Source organism: Apus apus, chromosome 2 (genome assembly GCF_020740795.1).
Source record: "Apus apus isolate bApuApu2 chromosome 2, bApuApu2.pri.cur, whole genome shotgun sequence".
NCBI lineage: Eukaryota > Metazoa > Chordata > Aves > Apodiformes > Apodidae > Apus > Apus apus.
Genome location: NC_067283.1, coordinates 136,485,693 through 136,510,788, shown reverse-complemented (window position 1 = coordinate 136,510,788; position 25,096 = coordinate 136,485,693). Strand labels below are relative to the sequence as shown.

At 35.9% G+C, this 25,096-nt stretch overlaps 1 protein-coding gene across 41 annotated transcripts in view; it reads right to left on the bottom strand.

The window, feature by feature from the left end:
* The window catches only part of RIMS2 (regulating synaptic membrane exocytosis 2), a 470,125-nt gene that overhangs the window by 372,522 nt on the left and 72,507 nt on the right, over positions 1-25,096 (bottom strand). For all 41 annotated transcript variants that reach the window (XM_051611522.1, XM_051611538.1, XM_051611532.1 and 38 more), the window contains one exon: positions 5,386-5,596. In XM_051611522.1, the coding sequence (XP_051467482.1) occupies positions 5,386-5,596 (211 nt within the window). The remainder of the gene's footprint in view (positions 1-5,385; positions 5,597-25,096) is intronic.

The following is a 25,096-nucleotide window of genomic DNA, read 5'->3' as shown; positions in this document are numbered from 1 at the left end:
TGCAGAAATACCTTAACTCAATGGATAATCAGTCACACAGAAATGTCAGCAAAATTACTGGAATTCCATCCCATACTCAAAATATCTATAATGAGTCAATATTTATACCTCATCCTTTGTAAAAATAATCTGTTAGAAGGTCAACCTGGCATCTGACTGTGTAAGCCAAAGCCACTCTTCAAGACAGTATTTTTTCACCTTAAGTACCTAAAATTATCACTTTATATAAAACGACTAGTTCTTGATTGCATCAGGATCATAGTAACCTCTAAGGTTTTAGAAAGCAATAAGAGTGAAGAGTTCCACCACGCCTAGCCTCTGTTGAAATTGAGACAGCTACCAAATGAAAACAGTTTCAAATAAATAAAATTAATGAGAGAAATAATTTGTGCAGTTGTCATTTCAAGGGAATTATCATATCCACATTGGAATCCCAGGTTCTTATGAAGAATCAAAAGAACCCCAGGTATCGATACAGAAATGCAGATCCTCAGTATCAGTTCTGCAAGGTACCAGTTTGCAATAAATGTTTACAGGCTGGAAAGAAGCAAAATCTCCTGGTTCAAAATGATAGTTTTGGCAAGGCTTTTACTCTTAGTATTAACTGCAGCAATTTGAATAAGTGTTTTGCTGGCAGAGCACAATACTTCTACGCTGCCCAGGCACAAGCTGGGTCAGCAGCTTGGCCAGGACCAGGAAGAGGATACAAGGGGTGACATGATGCAAAACATACCCCCATCTACAGGGTTGTGTCCTACCAAACACATGGAAGGGAAGCAGGGCAGGGCCCAAGACTGTAACTAAGGTCAGCAAAGAATCCAGGTCCCCAACAGATCCATGTAAATGAGGCAGAGCCAAGGCCAGCTAGGAAGCCAAGCCCACAGATTTGGGTCAGCGGGAGACTAGGACAGGCAGCACCACAGCTCAGGCTGGGAGCAAGGCTGAAGCCTGGGGTGAAAAGCAGTTCCCAGGAGAGGGAGAGTGGCCTCAAGGGTGTTCATCACAGCCCTTTCTCCCACAGCTTTCCCCAAAGGCTGATCCCAGGTTACAGCTGCACCACATCAGAGCTGCCCATGAGCATAGGCAGACAAGCCCCATTTTGGGGAAGGAGAAGGGAGTGGTACTGAAGACCACGATGTTTACTGTAGTCCTGATATGTTTGGGTATAACCTTTAAAAGAAAAGAGAGGCTGATCACCTCAAATAAAATGGAGTGGATCATTGGTTCAGGGATGTCTTAATAATCATAGATGTTCAGTAAAGCATTAACATTTTCATAACATCAGGACCAGATTTCCAATTGAAAGTGTTTAAAATTGTTGATAATACAAACTATTCTATTCATGGAGTGACTGATATGTGAAATTCAGCCCAATCAGAAAGATAACTATTATAGCCTCCAGTTGTGAATTTACAGCTCCCAAATTTGTGATTGTCTTTGGAATAATTTAGTAGTTGACTTCTTCTTTCAGAGATACTGGGACTGAGGTTCTCCAAACAGATTCATAAAGTTGTAGGTTATCAGATTTTACAGGTGTTACTGAACATAAGAAATAAATAATTAAATGACACACCTGGTTTAGCAAAATACTTTCTTCAAGTTGGAATATCACGTCTTTTCTAGAGAAAGGCAGAATCAAGCCATGCCTCCTAAGGACCAACTTAATTGTATATGATAGCAAATTACTGAGTTTATCCCAAATCCTAGTGACTTAGAAATCCTGATTGCAACAGACTAATTATTTGATGCTTGCCAGTTTTCAAACAGAATCATAAGAATTACCCATTAGCACAAGCATGCTAAAATTTTGGTTTGTGACTCCACATGGATGGTTACACTGCCAAGTCCTGCAGTTAGAATCATTCAATAAAGAGAACTTTATGTTTTTCTGAAAATCAAACATAGCTCCTGAGAAATAATCAGAATGCAAAGCTATCACAGAACCAGAGGAAGCTGAGAGAAGTTCCCTACTTACACCGTATGTGTTTCACAGACAGTTGTTGGATCCTATAAAACAACTAAAAGTTTCTTGGTTTTGATTTTCAAAGACAAAGAGAAGAATGTTCCAGTGGCTGCAAGAGACTGCAGGTTGTCAAATACCCTGAAATAAGTTATTCGGCATATGACAAATTAATTTTTCAGAAAATTACTGTTTTCTTCCTCTGCAAGTAATATGTTGGTTTCCTGAATTGGCATTCTGAGTTGTTGGTATTAATATTCACTGCATACACAGTTGTACCTATCTGGAAGCTGTATCTATCCAATATTTTAGCAACTAAATTTGTTAGCTGCATAAACCTCACTCTGCTGTCACCTCAATGTGCATTTCCCTATATATCAGTATATAATTAAAAAGGAAGAATAGCATACCAGTGGTACCTATATTACTAAGAAAAATTACAGAGGCAACAGTATCACTATTATCAGTTTTATTTGTTTGATCTAGAAGAAACTAACATAATGGCAATTTTTGTAAAACCTGAACTGAATTTTAATGCTCATATTTCAAGCACTGTAACTAGACTGAAAAAGGAGTAGGATACTCAGAATGACCAGATGCTTTAATCTAAAGTTCTGCCCACAGTCAAGTATTTCCATGCCCTGCTCCTAAACATGACCATGAACCTTGTAAGCAGTAGTCCTCCTTGTGACCTTTGAAAGAGAAATGTGCTTTGCAATGCTACATCTGAGAAGCATCCTGCTAACGTTGGTCTGTAGTGAACTATTTAGTATCAGAATCTGGCATAAATGTCATGAATTTGGCTTAAAACTTAATATTATTAAAAAGACGACAAACAGACCAAACAGCTCCATCAAAGAACATTTCAGACAGTTAAGAATCACCTTATATAAGGTTCAAATTAGATATATATAATCTGTTAAAAAATGTCTACAAGGACCAAACAAAATCCAGCACTGTTAAAACAGGAAGCTATTAGAAGTCATACTCCTAGAAGATTCAGTTCCATCCATTAAGAAAAATGGAAAAGAATAAATGTTGGTAAATTCTGGCAGACCAAAAATAATTTTCACAGAATAATGTACATAGGCATAAAAGAGATCATAAATAGGAGACTGTCACAGTCTGCTTTTGAATTAAATCTTTTGTATCCATGTTCACCGTGATTACAAACACACTCTACAATATTATTTTATGTAGACTGATCAGGAGGATATACTTCAAACTACTATTTCAGAAAGTGAAGATATAAAGTGATTCAACAAAAAACCAGTAACAAATGTTTAAAATCAGATGACATTCAACGTAAACTTCTCAAGTCTAAAATATCTAACTATTAATTGTAATACAGAGTCTTTCATTGGCAATAATAATAAAAAAGAGCAAATATGATGCAAATTTGTTAATTTTTAAGGAATTTCAGTGTTAGATCAACTGAATAATAGACAAGTGAGTCTGATATCTATAACAGACAGATTTGTAGAAATCGAAAGCACATGAATAAATTATGATAAAATGTGGAAAAGTCGTAATTACTTTAATAAAGGTAAATTCATGTATTAGACATTTCTCAAGGAGTCAAAGAGAAAGTGAGTACATGGGATTTGTTCATACTGCTGAGTGGGGCTTCCAGGCTTTTAAAGAATCTCAGCTGCTATGGAATAGGAATAAATTCATCCAGAGGGAAACTTAATTGTTGAAAAGACAAGAAGAACAGGAATAAATGGTTAGGGTTTTCTAAGGGAGAAGTATTACCAGTGAAGCCTCACAGGGGATTTGCATAGAGATGCTTTGTCCAGTGTATTCATAAACTATCTAGAACAGAAAGGAGTGAGAGCCAGAAAAATTCATTTAGCATACCAATCTACCAACAGTAATAGAAAAAAAAGCCAGCTGAGAAGAGCTGCAGAACAGACTAATGGTGCCAAATGGAGAAGTCAGCTTACAGAAAGACAGATTGAGGTTAGACAGCAAGACAAGCTTTCTGTGGTGAGGAAGGTGAAGCAGTGGAACAAATTATGTAAGAGGGTGTGGCAGAATCTCATTGGAAATCTGTCAAGCAAAGTCAGACAAGTATCAGCCACGTTCACATCATCTGTCCTGAGGCCAGTCTAAATGATGTATCAGAACCTTTCACTAGGAGATGAAGCCTTCCTCCTAATGCACTACATTTCTAAGTACATAATTACTCAAATATCTGTCCTGATTGCCTTTTATAATAAGATTAAATAACACAGAAATTATTGTATCTTTTCTTGCTGGCAATATGACCTTTTTAGTTAAAAAATATATATGTGAACATACTGAAGACAAAATTTTAAAACTACCTTAACAAAATAAAAGGCAGTGTGAGAGATTATAATCTCAGTTACTTCAATCATTGGAAAATAGCAGATTATATTATACCTTGTCAATCAAAAACTTGAGTCCATTCTTTAAGCCTACCTTTCAATTTTGGACAAAGAAATACATGTTTATTCCATTGTCTCCTACTTTCCAAAAGATTAAGATAATATTTGCACACTGCATGGAATTCACAATTAACATCTTACAGGAAAAATAGATTTATTGTAATAAATTAGGCTGGACATTATTATATTATTAAATATGAAATTATTAAATTACTGCATTGATTGAGAAAATATGTGTTTCCACAAAAGACTAGCACAGGATGTCTTGAGTATTGTCAGGAATATTCTATAAGTATCTGTCAGAATCTGAGAAAGACATGTATCAGATGTGGGTGCTTGACCTAAAATACCAAATAAACTTATCTCAGAACTGGTTTTGGTGACTACCTCAGTTCTGCTGAATTTCTTAAAAATTCATATTGCTTGTTTACCTGTTGTTACACAAAAAACCACCAGTTTACTAGCTTTAACTCTATATTATTAGTTCATTTAAAGTATTTTGATATACATATGAATATTTATATGTGCATATATAAAATATTTGTGCACATGTATAACAGATAATAAACATTTTAAAACTCTGTAATATATTGTATATATTGTGCTAACACTGATTTTACAACAATCTTGTACAGAAATGCCTTGGTAAGCAGAAAAGAAAAGAAAATCCTTGCTCTAATTTGTAATAATCAATGTCTCAAGATTAGCATCACTAGACCACTAGATATACCTCCCTGTCTCCAATATAAAGATTCAATCTCCAGATCAAATAATTGTACTTTCATGAGTCTGTTAGTAGAAATGTGGCATATATTAACTTAAAAGCCATAGCCACAAATGCATCTGCAAATGGAAATTATTTTAAATGAGGATAGATGTCTTAAAAGCCCCTAAAGTAAGTACCATTACTGCCTTAAAGGAAATCTCTTTCAGTAGCTATTTGATTTGGATGCATAAGCAATTAGTAAGAGGTACTGAGTTTAGTAATAATACAAAACTTTCATAGGTCCATACCTTATTTGACCGTAACGACACTCTTCCTCCACAGCGCGCACAGAACTTAGTTTGGCAATATGAACAGTTATGGCCACAGCCATCAGCAAATTTTGTTTTGTGGCAGATGCCACAGGTTGGGGCATCACCCTTCTGCTCCTGCTGCTGCTGTGATTCTTCTCCCATCTTCTTTACTTGCTCCTTATACATTTCAAATTGCTGATGTAATTTTCTGCAGGAGAGAAGAGATCATTAACAGCTGTTTTATTTAAGTCCACAAATATTTGGCAATCACTAAATTGTAATCAATCAAACAATACTGCACAGAATAATGATTCTAAAATACTACTTCAATTACCTTTCAACCACTAGGTGCAAGCCCAGAAAAAGTTACTTCAGCTTAACAAGTTATTGTAAATTGTTTAAGTCATTCCTGTCATTACATAGGTGCTATCTCATGCCAAATTTAAAGTAAAAGACTACCAGGGTTAGTAGTTTAAGATACACGCACACATTTTACCTTCCATTTAGAGCAGACTAGAAGCACATTCATAGTCAGCTGCCTAGTGCATACAGAACTGCAATGATTCCTTCAGGCATACTATTTAACTCATATTTCTGAGCCCACAATAATCACATCTCCATATATGATGAATAAAACTGTCTCATTCTGACCAAATTTACAGACTTATTCCACATTCTATGATGGCAGTTTTTGCTTAAAGATCCTGTTTCTGAACATAAATTATGTCATGGGAAATTTAATTTTCATTGTAAAAAGTTACAGTTTTTTTGCTTCAGTCACTGCTGAAAAAAAGCTGGGAAATGTGACAGTGAATTGTAAGAGGTTCAAATATAAGGAGAAAACTTTTACTTCTCTTTTGTTTTTACCGCTGTGCTTTAAAGGAATCTGAACTTTAAATCTTTAAATCTTTTTTTTGAATCTTTAAATTCTTAGCATAGAATTCTACTCACCTAATTTTGCTAGTAGTGACCACTAATTTTAACAATTAAAAAGGCAAATTAGATTTATATTTTTTTAGAATTATCATTCCAGAGATTCTTGAGATAAGATTATTTTTAAAAACACATGAAGCCTAAGATAGAACAAAGAATAACCACCTGAAAAAAAAACCTAAATGTGGCAGACCAACTTCCTTAATGCAGAAATACATCTTTCATGTATTTCAGATATAAGTTATTGATACAGAAAAATATTTCATCAGAAGTGTCAGAGTCTCTTACCAAAACAAATATTACCACACTGAGTCAGTTAAAAACCATCTCAAACAATTTTACCCTGGATGTCCAGACATACGGCATGAATTGTTGGGATTTGTTTTGTGTGTTTGTTTTCAGGAAAACTCTGCTAAGAATATATGTTAAGTATCTAAAGGGTGGGTGCAAGAGTCACAGAATCACAGAATAGTCATGGTTGGAAAGGGCCTCTGAGATCACCAAGTCCAACCAATAAAAATAAATAAATAAATAAATAAAATAAATAAATAAATAAATAAATGAAATAATAAAACCACCAACCACATACTACACAACTCACCACCAAAAAAATACCAACCCCCCCCCAAAAAAAAAAAATAAAAACACCCTGCACACAACAAAACCCCAAACAAATAAACACCACAGACACTCTACCAAATAACACCCACAATAATACAAAAACAAACAACTCACAATCTCAGCCACTAGAGCATGCCTTGAAGTTCCACATCTACACGTTTCTTGAACACCTGCAAGGATGGTGACTCAACCACTTCCCTGGACAGCATGCTCCAGTGCCTGACCATTCTTTCAGTAAAGAAATTCTTCCTAATGTCCAATCTAAACCTCCCCTGGTGCAACTTCAGACCATTGCCACTGATCCTGTCGTTATTTACTTGGGAGAAGAGGCCAACACCCACCTCCCTACTACCTCCTTTGGGGTAGCTGTAGAGAGAGGGTGATGAGGTCTCCTCTCAGCCTGTTCTTCTCCAAACTAAACATCCCTAGTTCCCACAGCCACTCCTTGTATGACTTGTTCTCTAGGCCTTTCACCAGCTTGGTAGCTCTAGAAGAGGAGGACGGATGAAGGATGGGGCCAGACTCTTTTCAGTTGTTCCCAGTGACAGGACAAGGGGCAATGGGCACAAGCTGGAACATAGGAAGCTCCATTTAAATATGAGAACAAATTTCTTTACTATGAGGGTGACAGAACACTGGAACAGACTGCCCAAGGAGGTTGTGGAGTCCCCTTCCCTGGAAATATTCAAGACCCACCTGGATGCAGACCTATGTAATGTGCTTTGGGCCATCCTGTTTTAGTGCAGGAGTTGGACTAGATGATGTCTAGAAGTCTCTTCCAATTCTGACAATTCTGTGATTCTGTGATTTACATTATACCATAGAGGAGTTGTAGGAACAAAGAGGCAGGTCCCTCTCTCCTTCAGGCAAGACAGGAGACTGGGGGCAGGCCTGTTCTGTGTACCAAATGTTACCTCAAGCCCTCAGTTACCACGGACCCTTTCCCACAAAGAGGGAAAGCAGGGTTATTTCATGTTGCTTATCTGTTGTTTTTCTCATATATACATGCTCTTGTCACTTGAGTTCAATTCTGAGTCCACACGCTGCCCTCAGGACATAGCAGTCGCATGCTTTCCTCTCACTTTAATCCCTTTACCCCATATGATACAGAACCTCCTGTCCTGTAGCAGAGCAGTGAGGGGCCTCCATGGGAATGATGTGAGGGTTCCACTGCATTAACAGGCATTTGTGTATTTGTCAAATCAGGGGTAAGTGGCTTCCTCTGCCTTCTCATTGGTTCAAAAAGACTTCATTGCTGACCGTTCTTTGTTGAATGGATCAGGACATGAGTTATGAATAAGAATGATCTGAATTAAGTTGGGAACAAAATGTGGAAATCTGGAAACCCAGCACGTTTCAACGTTTTACACTGACAATAGTATATAATTGGTAGTTGGTAGCCTGGCCCATTTCCAGCAATAACACGTGTAATCTCTGAGACCTTGCTTGCCTTTTAATTTTGCCAAACATTGCAGCCTTCATTTAAACCATATTATCTATGCTGAACTTCAAGTTTATTTTAAGTTACATTCAGTTTTGTGGCTTCCTTATAATCTACTGCCTTTGTTTGTATGATTATTTGCTTACCAGTCTCACTGATGCATAAAAAGAACAAGCCTTTTGCCAATTCTTAAGCCTCATGTACTGAAATATTTTCACTTTTGTTTCCTCTTGGGCACAAGAGTCTATATAAAGGTCACAACTTTTGCCTCAAAGTATACACTTTTCAAGGTTATATAAAGAAATTTTCTAAAATATTTGTTCTAGTAGTAGACAACTTGTACATAGAATCGTAACTGTCAGAAAAAAATTAAACATAAAAGGCAAAAATCTAGTCAATAAATTACACATAGTAAGTGTTCTACTTACTAAGGAGAACCACTTGAAACGAATATGCGTACTTGAAACAAAATACATGGTATTCATTTTAGGAGTTCCATTAAAAGCTTTCTCATCTATTTTATAGATTAATAACAGATTTTTTTATCATCTAGCTTGCAAGGGTTTAAGCCAGAAACTAAACTAATAAAATGCAGTGATAATTAGGTGTTTAGAATAGCACAGTATTTGAAATGCATTTAGTAAAAATTGTATAACATTTTTCAGAAAATGCAATGCAAATAAAATTCTGTTTTGCTCAAGTTGTCTGCACTCATGTCTCTACTCATGTTTCTACCCTCTGCCTGAGAGGGCTTAGGAGCTCATTTACCAGGGAACAGTAAGTAACCAGCACCAAGCCAAATTTCAGAGCCTGGAGCAGAACTCAGGTATCCCGAGCCCATAATTTCCAGTCCCTACTCTGCAGTGAGTGACTCCGTTAATGCAAGTGTCCGAGATCTGCACTGTGAGACTGAAAAAAACAGGCTCTGCAAATAAGCTGCAGTTTAGGCCAAAATGCTTACCCATAACCAAACCTTATTATTAGGCATGACGAAGTTTTTTTTTATTTTAAACCCAGATAATTACATCAAACCATAAAGTCACAGAACATTCAAGTAGAAAACTCAGCAATGCATATCTGATATATATAGATATACATATCTTATATATGTCTACTTTGACAATGGCCTCAATAGAACATGCCATCTGTCTGTACTGATGCAAAATCTCTCTCCTTTTCCAGATTTTTTCCAAAAATACAAGTATTCACTTTAATAACTGATATAAATTTTAGAGCAAAAGGAGACATTGGTATGAGCTAACGTAAATTAAAATTTAGGCTGAAAAATTGATATTTAAATTTACATTTAAGTTATCTGAATCACACTCAAATCTGCTTGAAGTTACAGTGGTGAAGTTCATGAGGTTTATATGACTAATCAATAATTTTTTTGTAGTTCAAAACTCTGTATCCAAGACAGCTGCATAGAGGACTTTTCTGTGTCAACTGTTGACAAGAGCTTGAATTGTTCTGTCACAATCAAGAAATAGCATTTTTTTGAATGCTTGCTTTGCTCTGGAACTCTGTTAATTTATTCTGTTTATTCTTGCTTCCCCACACCTTTCTGGAAATGAGAAATTCAATATCAATCAAAAAACAGCAATCCATGGGTCTCTCACAATCCATGAGCTACTGCCAAATACAAGTAAGAAAAGCAAGTTCAGTAGTGTGATGTCTCTTATTATTGTGCAGAAGTTTTAATTTTCTCCTGTCCTGAAATGCCCACAAAACTTTCAGCATTTTACCAAAAAAAAATCCTGAACACTGGCAAGAAGTTTCAAAGCCATTCCTGCCTTTCAAAAGTTCACTGAAATTTTCTAAAAACTGGAGCATAGGAGGTTCCATGTAAATATCAGAAAAAACTTCTTTACTGTGAGAGTGACAGAGCACTGGGACAGGCTGCCCAGAGAGGTTGTGGAGTCTCCTTCGCTTGAGACTTTCAAGACCCGTTTGGACAAGTTCCTGTGTGATGTGCCCTAGGTGATCCTGCTCTGGCAGGGGGAGTTGGACTAGATGATCTTTCAAGGTCCCTTCCAATCCCTAAGATTCTGTCATTCTGTAAATCTATCAGTAGAAGGTCAACTGTTACACACGAATCAAGGATGTTGAGGCCAGATCTGAGTTAGCTGTCACTTCTCATTTCCTGGTTATACTTCTCTTAGCATACAGTTAGTTATACTTAGTTATACTTAAAGACTGTAGCCATGCCTCATTTCTTAGTCCCAGGCACAGAGCCTGGATGTCTCTGGAATCCAGGCTTCAAAAAGGGTTTGTTCACTTTTAGTTTTGCTCAGTCCTTTCATTCAATGATTTTTCTGCCTGATGGCAATGACTATCTGGTAACATACACTCTTCTTCCCTGTGCTGTATTAAACACTTAATGCTTTCTACCTTTACAGTAGTGCTACCTTACCTGTCCCCCAGTACACCCACATGGATACTATTCTTATACATATAACCCCACGTGTTGGTAGAGGTTAGGAAACAACTGGCTGGACAACAGCTCTGCTGATAAGAAGCTCTGGAAAATGGCTACGAGCCAGTGGTGTGTGTGTGCTCTCATTACAAATTGTACAAAGTACATACAGGGCGACAGTAGCAAGAGTATGAGCAGCAGATAAAAGGAAGTTATTTTTCCCCTCTGGTTGGCACTGGCAACCAGAATCTTGGAATATTGATTCCAGATGGTGGTCTGGCAGTTCATGAGGGGAAAAAATGCTCAGGGTCCTACAGCAAGTAATTTACAAGAGTTGGGTTTGTTCATTCCTGTGAAGAGAAATGGACTAAGGAGTGGTCTAATACCTTCCTGAAACTTTCTAATCAAAAAACTACCTGAGAAAATTACAGAGACAAATTCTTCCTGGTAGTAACAAATCCAAAAGAAGGGGCAAAAGACACTATAATGACACATTGGGAGGCTGAAGCTGGACATCAGGAGTTTTTTTCTCTAGGAGAGAAATGCAGCACTGGAACAGGTTATTCCAAGATGCGAAAGGATCACCATTCCTGGAGGTTTTCAAAACTCACCTAGAGAAAGCTCCATCTGTCCTGACCTACTAATGGCAATAATCATGCTTTGAGTGGGAGGTTGGCTCAGAGAGCCTCTTCAAAGAGCATTTCTGTTATTATATAATTGACCAGGGCTTTGTGGAATTAAAAATAAAATAAAAAAATAAAATAAAATAAAATAAAATAAAATAAAATAAAATAAAATAAAATAAAATAAATAAAATAAAATAAAATAAAATAAAATAAAATAAAATAAATACACCGCAAAACACCAGCTCTTCATGCTTTTTATAAACTACTGTAAGAGTAGTTAACTTTCTCAAAGTTTGACCAATGACTTCACACTTATTTTTAGGTCCACATAATGCAACGAGCAAGAAAACTTTGATTTTACAATTTTACACTGATGTGTATCATCAGTTTTGGAAAAAAAAAATCAAAAAAATCAAAACCAAAACTAACCTATGCTCAGGAATGCAAAACAGAACTTTTCTTAATCTCAAAATACCAGTTTTTTCAGTATTTAACTAAAATGAGAAAGGGCATTAGACAGAACCTCTTCAAAAGATCATGATTCTGCTTTAAGTCTAGCAGATTAAGAAAAACAATTAGGCAATTAGAGACTCAAACTTAACTTCGAACAAGACCCCCACATCCAATTCTGTTTAAAATTCATGGATTATCATACCCAGGCAGATAAAACAACTACAGTCTTGATGCCATTCCAAATTCAGAGTTTTCAGCTTTCATACCACTGAAAATAAAATATTGACAGAAACTAGATATCAGCATAGGTCGTTACAAACATTCACTTAATCCACAGCACTTGAATATTCTTGCTGGCAAAATGAAATCTCTACTATCTCATTAGAATTGATTAACTATTTTAACTGTCTGCTTTCCTCAAATAAACAATAACTATTTTTTACTGTCAGTAGGTTTAACTTCAGAGCCATCAACCTAAGTGAAAAATCTAAGCTTAAACTTTAGTTTAAAAAATCTACCAAAAAATTATTAGTGTATGTAAATAGAAAAGGGTTAAAAACCTCAACTATAGAGTAAAAACGCTACTTTTTAATCTATGTCCCAGAATTCACAACAACTAAAAGAAATCCAAGATAGTGAAAAAAAGCTAGTCAGAATTTTCTAATTAAATGTCTTTTCATTTAAGACACTTGCTTTGATTTCCTGCTGAAAGTACCATTTTCAGCTAAGTTTTCACTAACTTTTTTTTTTAGATCTCAGATATAATGTGCAGAAAACAGAAATACTATAAAATCTGGGCATTTACTTGAAGGGTAAGAGACTTAGATTTTAATTTCTACCTGCCCTGAATTCCAGTCTTACACAATCTAGGCAGGAACAGTAACCCTAAGCTTATCTCAAAACTGTGCATAGTCTCTTCTATGGGAGTTGGTGTACTTTGCATAAATAATCTGAAACATGTTAATCTTTTCAAGTTAAGAATGTAGGGGCAAATGAACTCCACACTACTCTTTTAAGATGGGAAATGCATTTTTTTTCCCAATTCTAAAACAAAAGTCAACAGATACAGATGTTTTTCCCTAGCTTTTAATGTATTTTTTAAAAAATAGGAGGTTTAATATAATTCATAGAATGACAACAGTCACGTTGAGCAGTGTCAAATAGTGACTAAGATATTTCACTTTAATTTTTTTTCTAAACATAAACTAAACCCCCTTGAAATTGTCACTAGAAATAAATCTCTGACATTTTTTTCTACTCCATGTACAGTTTGAGCTGCTTTACAGAGGGAGCTACCTGGAAAAAAACCCAAAATTTTTCATGTTTCCCTTTCTCTAACTTTTTATGGAAAATGTACTTTAATTATTCTGTCCTATTCATTAGAAATAGAAGCAGTGCAACAGTTATGAAATATCAAGTGTAGAACATCTTTAAAGAGGCTATGAAATACAGTCTCAGAATAAGGAGACCATAAACATGGTGAAAGACAGACTTACATACAAAAGAAAGAAACACTTTCATACCAAGATAAATACTATCTGTCTCCCAGTCACAGTATTTCGTTATCGATACAACTCTTACTGAATTCACATGAAAAAAACAAGGTGGCCAAAATCTGAACCCTAGGTTAATATGACACAGACTCAGTTAAAATCAGTTACTGCAATTCCCACATATGGGACATTATGTTTTCCAATAATTTCATTGAAGGAAAATAAAATAATGTGTATTACAATAGTTAAGTGACTATATATACTCTACATGTAAGTTAATTACACTGGCCATGTCTGAAATGTTGAAGAGAAGAAAAAGAGCCATGAGAAAGGAAAGAAAGAGTTTGGCTGCTAAATAATCTTGCTCTTGGTTTATACCAGGGCTGCAGCTCACTTGTAACTCAAGTGGGAAAAACCCTAACTGCAGCAAAGCTAATCAGCATCCCAGACTAGGATCTCTGGTTCAGGTTCTCCATGTTCCAAGGGAGCAGCATAAAGGTGTCCTGCTATGCCTTAAAAGTATTTGCCTCACACTGGGGAATGGAACCAGAAATACACTGATGGTGGGAACTTCGTAAAAGTCACTCTTAAAGACATGGCCAAGCTGCCATGACTCCATTCTCTTTTTCCCTATTTATCAGGGCTTTCTGCAAAGACTTCCTGTTCATACTTAACCATATTTTGTTCTTAGCTTATTTGATCTCCTTCACATAATAGCAAATATTCCTCTCACTGCACTCTTCCTGACGTCACAATGAATGAATTAATTCATCTGCTATAGCCCTAAATAACTTTGTAACTATAAATAAAGTCACATCACTAAATCTAATTTAATATGTCCAGAAACTCAGTATAAAAGACAAGAAAGCATGTGGGGGAAAAGAAAACAACTCAGTTTTAATAACTGAGTAGGATATGAGACTGTGAATGAATCACCAGATTATACACCACCTACACAAAAAGTCTGCCTGGAACAGGCAGGATTACCTTACCTGTCTATTTTCTTAATTTATAATGCTTGGTATTGAATAAAACTGCAGCCTTTGTTTATTAACTTTGTTTATTAGCAGCAGTGGTTGCTCTTTGCTGGCAAGGCAGCAGTGAACAATAGCTAAGTACAATAGCCCAGTGCAAGGGTACAAGATAAAGTGAACACAGAGAAGAACATATGGCCAATTAAAGGTTGACCCAATTAATGTTAGCATATTTCTGTGATTTTAATGATATCAGGTTAAAGCCAGACAATATGTATATAAAGGCAGAAAGAAGCAGGTAACAAGAGGTAATGGTCACAAACTGGTACACACTGAGTATGAGAAAATACTTCTCTACTGTGAGGGTGACAGAGCACTGGAACAGGCTGCCCAGAGAGGCTGTGGAGTCTCCATACCTGGAGACATTCATAACCTGCCTGGACATGTTCCTGTGTAATCTGCTCTAGGACATCCTGCTCTAGCAGGGCATGTTGGACTAGATGATCTCCAGAGTTTCCTTCCAACCCTTACCATTCTGTGATTCGGTGTGAACACTGGACTGCACCTGTTAATTTCAGGTTTCCTCAGAACAACTGGCAGATACCTGCTTCTAATTATTTTTCTGCAGCATTTCAAGCCAATTGCAAGATTAAATTAAGAAGTGGTATTTTTGTGACAAATTGTTTCTTCTTGTTATTTTAAATTCGTCTTTAACAGAATTATTTATTGTATTTTTGCAATCTGTAATATATAAAACCTTTGAAGTCCCAATTATGGTTCATCAGGCAGAATTTAGTAACATCCATCCAGAATTTTTTCAACAATCTTTTCTTTATTTACTTTTATTTAAAGAGCATACCACATTACCCCCATAGTTTAACAATGATGGAGTCATTCAGTCAAAGCTATTCAGTTTCTCCATAACTGAGCTATAAGAATAGCTGCCTATAAACAGGGAAGGTTTCTTCATAACTCCAGATGGAAATTAGTTTACACCTTTGAATATCTTCATAACCTTCTGTGTTTTATTTCAATGTATATGAGAAGGTTTTAAATGTTCTTTCCTGAATCTTATTTAAAATCCTAACCTGTAACAGAAGTTTTTTACTGCTTTTATAGAAATATTTTGGTATTTTTTTCTCATTCTCATTAGCTGAAAGAAAATGCTGTAAAAGAGCTTTTTTATAATGAGTCTATAGATTACCATCATGTTTCTCTCAATTGTTTCTAAAACATTCTTAGCTAAATTATTCATTCTTTCTCCACTAAAATTCTTCATTATTCTTCTAATAAAAATTTCCATCTCCTATACCTTCTCTACCTATACTGGAAATATCAGTAGAACTCCCTTTTTAAATGTGTAAGCATCAAGCAGGTAAATTAAATCCATATTGTTACATGCAATAGGGCTATTTTTCCTTCTGCTCTTTACCCTTTTGACAAGGCCAGCACTTCCCAGGTAACTTTAGATCACATTCAAAGTAAGATTAACTATGACAGTTGTAATTGAAAAAGGGAATCTTCCAGTACCTGACTCTCCAAGGAAACTCTCCAAGTTCATTCCACAACTGCATTACCTCATTTAAAAATATTTTATCTCCAGTTGCATGAGCTTTCTCCCTGTGCTTGCAATCCACACTATCCCAAAGGAGCTGCTTGCTAAAGTGCTGAAACTGTAAATACTAATCCTCAGCTGGCGATGAAGACTAATGAAGTAGTTGAACTTCCAGTAAAAGTAGGCTGCCAGGAAGTGTATGTGGCAGAGCAAACGAATAGGAACATTAAAGATGGGCTGTACTGTCATTTCATTTATATTTCATCTCCATTATAGCAAGTAAAAGAAATTACAAGATTACTACAGATTATCACTGATAGGTGAGACTATTTGAATCTTTAGTTGTACTGATACCAAAATATCATAATGTAGTGCTGCTACTAAGCAATGTGGAAAAGTGGAAGAGGAGTTTTCAGAAACTGTGCATAGGACCAAAAAGTCTTTCATCTTTCAGTGTCATACTGCTGCTGGCCAGCACCTGTCCTAGATTTCTGTGAAAAAAGGAACAAATGTCAGGAAAAATCAGTAGTATTCACATTTCTGTAAAATAAGCACAACAAATGTAGTGTCATATACATTTAGAATCATGGCACTCTCCACTGTCACCATTTGCAGCAGTCTAGTTATTGCAGAAACCCAACCAGAAACCAACAGTTCCTAGACCTCTAAGTCAATCCGTCACAAAAGACTCCCAGGTTAAAGGGCAGAAAGAAGAGTCAGAGCTCCTTGCAAAACAGAAGGGAAATAACATCTCACGACTAATTTTGTAACAGAAAATAACTTCATAAACTAGAATTAGGATTATTTTGTAGTTATTGCAGCATCCTTATTATATTATGAGCTTTATGCAAAAAATTAAGGCTCCTATTTGGATATTTTCCATGCACAGCTGACTCAGATGTACGTAGACTGTCATCCCTATGCAAAAATTCTCACCTGAAACTGAAATCACCTAGGAATACACTTGGCTTTCATAAAAATTTCCTTTTACAGACTATTGGTATCCTGTCATTCTACTTTTTATACTCAAAAACCATGCTGATTTTCATAGTTTGGCCTGATTCACTCACTAAAGTGAAACATTTTGTAACAGAAATGTTATATTAGTCTAAACACATTAGAAATATAGTTGCATGTTTGCTATTCTTACATGTTTTGTGATAGTGTTTGTGTGAAAAATTCAAATTAATACAAATTTTAAGAAAGCTGGGCCACACCTATATTTTTTAATCTCTAGACCTTTAAAGAGTCTAATGAGTTAAGTTTTATCTAAATAATTCACTCACAGCAAAGTTTCACAACTAAACTTACGTTTGACTTGTTTTAAGAAATCATACTTTTATTTACTTTATACTAAATTTCATTTTAAAGGTATGCAATATTTACCATATGTACCTTAAAAAGAGGCTAGTTCAGTTGTTGGCAATTAAGCACATTGCAACATTATTACATTTATAAAGGGCATCTCCAGAAGAGATAATATTTCTCAGAGTCACTCAGGTTACTTTACTTGCATCATCAGCTGGCTTACAAAAGGAAGTCATTAACTTCATGCCTGTAGTTTTAAAAATGTCCAGAATAGCTAAGTTATTGTGTTAAACTTTTTTATCCTTCCTATGAAAAGCAAAATTACTTTTTCATTAGACGATTCTACACACAGCCAAAACAAATACATGCTGAATAATAGGTCAGACTGTCTTGACTCCGTAATGTAACGCCTCCTGACATTACAGTATCATGATTAGAGAGAGTTCATTCCACATTGTTTACAACATTTATGAGCACTTTCAATTATTAAGGAGCCCCTATCTTTTTCCCTCTGTGACAGAATTGTTCCTCCCTTGATGATTTTCCTTTTTTAACTAACAGGAAACAAATGTGAGCAATGATAGGAAAGCTAGCATAACCAAGTCTCCGTTGTGCTCAACATATGATTGTCCCAGCTTCATCTAAGCAAGGCGCCTGATGCTGAATTATGACCACCAGAACTGGAGGTAGCAATTAGTTGTGGTGCAGCTTGGTTTTGATTATACTGTTGTTCTAACTTTAAAAGTGCCACCAGTGGAACCATATTACCAGCAGCACAGAGGGGGAGATTCATGCAAAACAGTTTCCCAATTCTCAAAATACTGTAATTTTCCATACTGATCGTATTTTAAAACTAACAGGAAGGAGAGCCAAAGCACAGATTATATTAATCAAGCTAATGTAGCATTTTCAAGAAACAAACAAAAGAAATGGGTCTTGAAATGGAAACTCAAATAGAGAAAATAATAATTATTTTTTTATTATTAAAGAAGCCACAAAGGGAGTGAGATGCTCTTACCTTCAAGACAGATTTTTCATAAGTGCATGAACAAGGTGTGTAACAATTTCCCCCATATTAACTGTATCTAAACCCGTAAGTGCACTGAACTCAATATTTACTTCTTGGAAGTAAAAGATAGTGCTAATTTAGTCTGCAGCAGCATTTCTCCATTTTAGATAGAGTATTTAGTAAAGTTTGAAAATACATGAGATTTGTGCCTGAAAACCTGTACAAATAGTTGTTAATCTAATAGCATTTCTGAGAGATAATGCTTGAGTTTTCCAAATAATCAGTTTTGCATAACCACCCCCAAAACCACAAGTGTCAGATAAAAGGTCAGAACTCAATCCTATATTTAAATCCTTTAACCTCTTAAATAAAGCTTATTTATTAACTATTAAGTGCTTAGAGCTACTGGGTATAAATGAGGGTTATAAGAGAACAATTGCAGCCCACTTGTAGACCTGCTGATTGTGCTCTGCTGTTCATAGCCCCACAGAGTGGAAGTATGTGGTAACAGCTGGCCCTGGCAACTAGCAGAGGGAGAAAGGATAGTCTGATACTCAAAGGCCAGGAACTATCCTATAGTTTTCCTATAATGCTTGAACCCTTTTTTCTGCCAAGATTTTTATATCAGTTTCTTAAAGCCATCTCCTGCAGTACTTCTGTTTGGAAATATAGTAAAATGAACAGATTCTATTCACATTTGCTCTAGTGTAATTGTATTTAAACAAGTAGGTCAAGTCTTACTCAGTTCTGCTCTTCATCATCCAATTTTTTTTCCCAAATAATAGATCCCATGCATATGCATTCTATTTTTTCATGTTGTTGAACAGGGGTCATAGATTACTATGTTGTTAAGTTATCATTTAAATTCCTGAGAAATCTTTTTGTTTAAATAAGATCTACAGACCTAACCCCTGAGTAGGTTCAGCCCAGCTCAGAAGTTCACTGCCAAATCAAACTTGGCAGACTCTGACAGATGGAAAACCTACAGAAGCAACAACTGTAGTGTTGCTTTCCCTTTGCCCTGTCTAACTGAGGTATCCTCAACTGCCATGGCTTTTCAACAAATCTGCTATCCTAAATTAAAGACATTGTGGAATATAATTTTGAGAAAGAAATATCTATATCGGTTCTCCTGCAGAACATGGTCAATTCCACATAAAGAAAATAAATCCAGATGTCCAAAATCAATTGCCATTCTTATTTTAGATAAGTCTTTTGTATCCCAGATTGACCAGACTTGACTGTTCAAAGAAGGCACAGTATCAATACAGATAAATTTCCAATTCTTCTTCCTGCTAGAATAACTAATCTGTTACAATAGGATCTTTGTAACAGTAGGTTTCCAGCATTGGAAGTTGGATCTCTGAATATGAACACTCAGAAAAGAAGTTGATTTTATATGCATCTCTCATCTTTCCTTGGACTGTAAAAGTAGAGTCAAAAAAGAGGCAAAGGCATCAGCAGGGACATGACAGCCAATACTTGAGCAAATGACCAAAGGAGAGAAAGTTGTTGTCCTAGGATTATCACAACTCATCAATAGTACATGTTTAACCAAAGAAATAACACTTATTTAGTGCATGTACAAAATATGAAACAATTTCCAACAGAACAGACGGCGTAACACTTTCTTAAGAGATTCAATAGGAATATTGTAAAGAGGAGAATGCACTGCCATCACTACATATGATGAAACATGCCTGAAATACATTTGTTACCTTCAGTACACGTTTAGTGTTGAACCAGACAACATTCTACTGTTTCTGAAGTCACCTGTTGATCAGATTTTTGTCATACAAATGTTTATAGCGGTTTTCACCCTGTTGATAAATACTGCACTAGAAACAATAAAACATGCTTTGGTCTTAGGTACATATCTGGTAAATGGAGGGTCTACAACAGTTCCAAAACTGTTTCCTGACACAGACTGTATCCATGGACAAAGTACACCTGAGATGACAAGTCTGACTGTGTTCCTGTTAATAGAACCCAAGTTCTCTCTGCTGGATACCCTTGCACTGAACCAAGAACTTTTCTTTCCTAAAATAAAACTACCATTAGTAATCAGCTGTGGAAGAAGGGATTATACAAGTGGATGTAAAGATTCCTAAGGGACGAGAAGAAGGTAACATGAAGAACAGAATACTGAAAATACTGACAAACTTTCAATTTTTTTAATAATTGACTCATGTTTGTGACAGACCAAAATTCCCAATAGGACATAATAAAAAAAATGGATTTTTCTTTCTGTGAGACTGTTGGTTTTTTTTTCTCTGTGACAATCTTCACTGTCTGTTAATATTATTCATAGATGAGACTTTGTACCCAGTAGCACTCATCCTCACCCCAGGCTCCTGAACAACTCACCCCAGCACCATCTGTCTATGTTTGTTTTAAGTCCAAGATACTCCAGGAGCCACATCACTATAAATTTACTTCAACTTTCTCTCTATACAGAACATAATCACATTAAAACATCATAATCAGTAAAACATCTTTAGAAAGAGGTAAGTGAATTTCCTTCTTCTGCAAAATCAGTGTAACTTCTACTGTGATCACAGAAAGCCACCTGTTCATTCACATGTAAAAGGAAATGGGAATGATTACATTGAAAAATTGAAAAGATCCATCTGTTTTGTAAAACAGAAGACCTGACTGAGAGTTTCATTATATAAATGTTTCAAGGACTATGCTACTTTTGGAACATACCTGAGATGTTTTGGATATCTGTAGAGTCATCCTAAAGTCTCTAAAACCAGAACTAGAGTGAGGACTAGCATCACATCACAAAAATCTGTACCTGGCCATAAAGGACAATTGTCTCATCTGATAAGCCTTCCCTAGGTAAACAAGGAAGAGTTCCACATCCTGTAGTCAGCCTTTCTCAGTCTGTCCTTTCCTGCCTTAAATAAGGAGGATGAATAGACATTTCTTTCCTTGAGCTTTTCTGCCCCTCCACACCTCTTCAAATAAAACATAAGTATTTTATTTTTATCGAACAAATCGACCAAATACTCCAACTACTCCTTATGAAAGGAATAAAGCAAGACAACAGTAAAAAGACTTTACTCACTCTCACTCTCTCTATTTGAAATATTTAATAAAATAACAAACTTCAAATACATCAAAATAAAAGCATATAATGGAGAGAATAAACTCTTCCAAAGACAAAACAACACTGATTCATAGCTAACAATTAAACAGAACTGTTACTAAAAGGAGCTACAAGTTTATAAGCATTTAACCAACATTTGAACGTTCTTCTGAAAAGCCCTTCAGCTGGGAAGCCTAACTGTATTTCCAACAAGCTTAATTGTGTTTTCTGACTCGAGGGAACAGGAATTCTTCAGATACTGATGACTGACAGGTCTGGTTGTGCTTTCAACCTGCAAATAAGCAAAAAAAACCCCACTGCTGGGTGAAACTTAGCATGAAAAACAACTGCTGTTTCCATGGGTATCACTAGCAGCTGGAAGTCCTCAATACTTCATAGCAGTATCCAGCCCCACTGGCACCTGGGTCTTTTGTAAAGTAATTTGCACAGGTACTCTCAGTACTTGCATTCAATAGCAAGCATTAAGATGTAGGGCTGTAACCACACAGGTGGCTTTTATGAAGTGCCAAAAGTCTTTCAGTACAAAAGAAACTCAATGGATCTAAAAGGTATCCACCAGCCCTTCTAGAGTTACTACCATAAACTGTTTTAGAACCTACTTCCTGGTTCTGAAATTGGTTATTGATTCATGAACCTGATTTTTTCTTAATAATTGGATTCAAGTTTTTGAAGGTAGTTGCGCAGTTACAATGTTATAATTGATTTAATCATGAACACTAAATCTCTCCTTTCTCCTGAAAATTTATTCAGCATTGTTCATTATGTTGTTTGCATGTCTTAACATCTCTATCCTTAGTGCAAAATAAAAATATTTTAAAACTTTTCTATTTCAAATTACCATTCATCCAAACTACCCTTTGAAAACCTTTTTTTATTACACCATTCACAATTATTTAAGAAGTCTGATGTATTTGATACAGATAATTTGAAGTCGTCAGTAACGTCACTCTGTTTCAGGAAATGTTATTTTGACTTCTAAATAACATTTTGCACATCTCTGACTTCAAATTCTTGGCCAACTTTCTTCCCAGTTAATCAAATAATTTAAAAAATAATATCCTAGCTTTTTCAGAAACTTTCCAATTACTTGATAACATACAGTGAAAGAAATTAACACACCACACACACACACACACCAAAAAAAAAAAGGAAAAAGGTTACCAGCTCTATATTAGTCCTACCCTGACTCATGTGCAATACTCTGGTACTCAGTATTCTATTCCACTTTGATAAAAGCCATTCTGAGTTTTTCCAGGTGAAATGTCAAGAGGATGATAGAGGTTAAAAGAGGGTAAGAAGGAGGAATAAGTTGAGGAGAGCTACTGAAGGACTGTTTTAATCTATAAGCTTATGGTCTAGAGAACCATTCCAGAAGGAAGTAGCTCTTAGCCTGTGATACCAGGTGATCCTACTGACAGGAGCTGAACACAACAGTGATTTCAAGTCAGCAGTTTTCATTTGAAAACAGAAGCTGTGATGCCAAAACGAGCCCCAATTAACTGTACCATAAAAATATTTCCTAAGTGGTGAAGACAGACACCCATCTCTCTGCTGTCTTATCTGAGTGCTTCCTGAACACATTCTTTCTATTTATAGTACTACTAGGGTAGCAGCATGATTCGCTGAAGCATGTTTTTAAGGGGGAGGGATGGAGGGAGGAGTGAGAGAGAGAGATAATCAGTTTCACTGAAGTCAATAATTAGTTCCAACATCCTTTGTTTTTGTGGTTCTGACCACTAAGCTTGTTTTCTCTTGGAAACTTCAACCAAAAAGACCACTAACTAATAAGTATCTAATGTGACACATTTTTAAACTCGATAACGCAGACAATGCTACAATGTGTTGAGCTATTCTTCAGCTCCACTAGTATTAACTGAAATTTGAAATGCTTAATATCACAGAACATACTGACAAAAATAACTGATATTTGTGGGGAAGAAAACTAATATAGTGGACAAGACCAGAGAGCCAAAAGAAAATACACCAAGAGATAAAGCTGCTCAGAAAGAGATGGACACAGAAGTCTTTGACCTAGAAAAAAGGAAAACTTGAGTTTGAGTCTATGAAAATATTCTTTGTGTTATTAAAAGAAATTGTCTCAACTAACCAAGAGATACTGCAGTTAGTGATGACTGCATGCTACAGACCTTAATTCTACATGCACTGCAGGGGTGTAATGTGCATGTTTACGGTACATAAATCTGTGCGCACTATTTCTGTCAGAGGTCAGTGTATAAGGGATCAATAAACAATCATCGCAGCTTCCAGGGTCATAAATAAAACAAACGCATAACTTCATACTCCATTGCTGACTTCAGATCCTTCTTCTTAAATGCCATTTTTTTTTATTTTTGAGGATGCTTAAGACACTGTTTTCATACGCTTAAAATATTAAACAGGTTTTTTAACTGTTCTGTGTTACAAGAAAAGAACGACATTTCCTAAGAGGACTTTGGGATGTTTGTTACTTCATGAATTACCATATCTTGGTTCAATGTAAGTTGTTATTGAAAGCAATATCACAATTACTACCTAGTCTTCTAATTGTAGCAAGATCAAAACTTAAGAAAATGTAGTAACCCTTCTAATTTTCTGCCCCATCCCACTGGAGCAGGGAGTGTGAGACTGTGTGTGATGCTCAGCTGCCAGCGGGAGCTAAACCATGACACCAATTACATCCTCACGCCTCCAGACCATACATCAAGCACAGTCTGGATGTACCATATGTTTTTCTCCTTTAGGTTTCAGACTAGGATTGGGTCTATGCAAGAATGTTGTAGAACTGCTGTAAAACTCCCAAGCAATTTCCAGCCCATTAATTATATACTAACATATATTATAACCAATACCTACTCCTTTATTTAGAGGAGGGAAATAAAACTGAACATTAGTGAAAACAAGGTTCCATTTTTATTTGGCAAGTCAAAAACTATTTGTGCGATTTTTAGAATAATTTCTGATACAAAAAGAAGACTTGAAACTAGCTATATTGCAAGTAAAATAAGGTTCACACAAAATATAGCTTTCCCTGTCATTTTAGGGGAAAGACTTCAAATTATTAAGAATAGTGCATAGCGAGGTCAGCAGCTTTGATATATTCCTCTCCAGAAGTTTTGACCTTCCTATGACAAGAGTTGATAAACATCATACAAACTGAACTTGTTGTAAGATCTTTATCATCAGGTCTTCACAGAATGAAATGCACAATTCTTCTTTGGAAGACAAGATACGATAACCTTTATGGTTATGGTCAATGCTGAAATGAGCGTATGGCCTCTGTGTTTTGCAAGAACCCCTTTTGCCACTGTCATGAAGGCAGGTTCCACTGGAGACTGAGGTTACTGATTCAGCTGCATGCTTAACATGCTTTCCTCTTACTACAGAAAGAATATCATGTCTGTCTTGCTTAAGTTGAGCTTATGCCAGCATTTTCTAAATCTATTTGCTTATCTCATTCAGACAACCTGTCATCCCTCCGGGGGTACTGTCCATCCTTTTTGGAAAGCAATTCAAAGCAGGATGTTGTCAGCGTATTAGTAGCAGCACAGCCCATGGCATCCACAAACTCTGAGAAATTTTAAAAATTGTAACAGAGAGAAAATACTCTCACACAAAGTTTTAGGAGCTGCCTTTGCTATGTTGCGACATATTGCAATCTTTAATGCCTAGACAACAATGGATTTATTTGCACTTATATGTATATGTATATAAGGAAACATTCTGTTCTTCAATCATACCTTTTTTTTATTTTTTATGTTGCATAA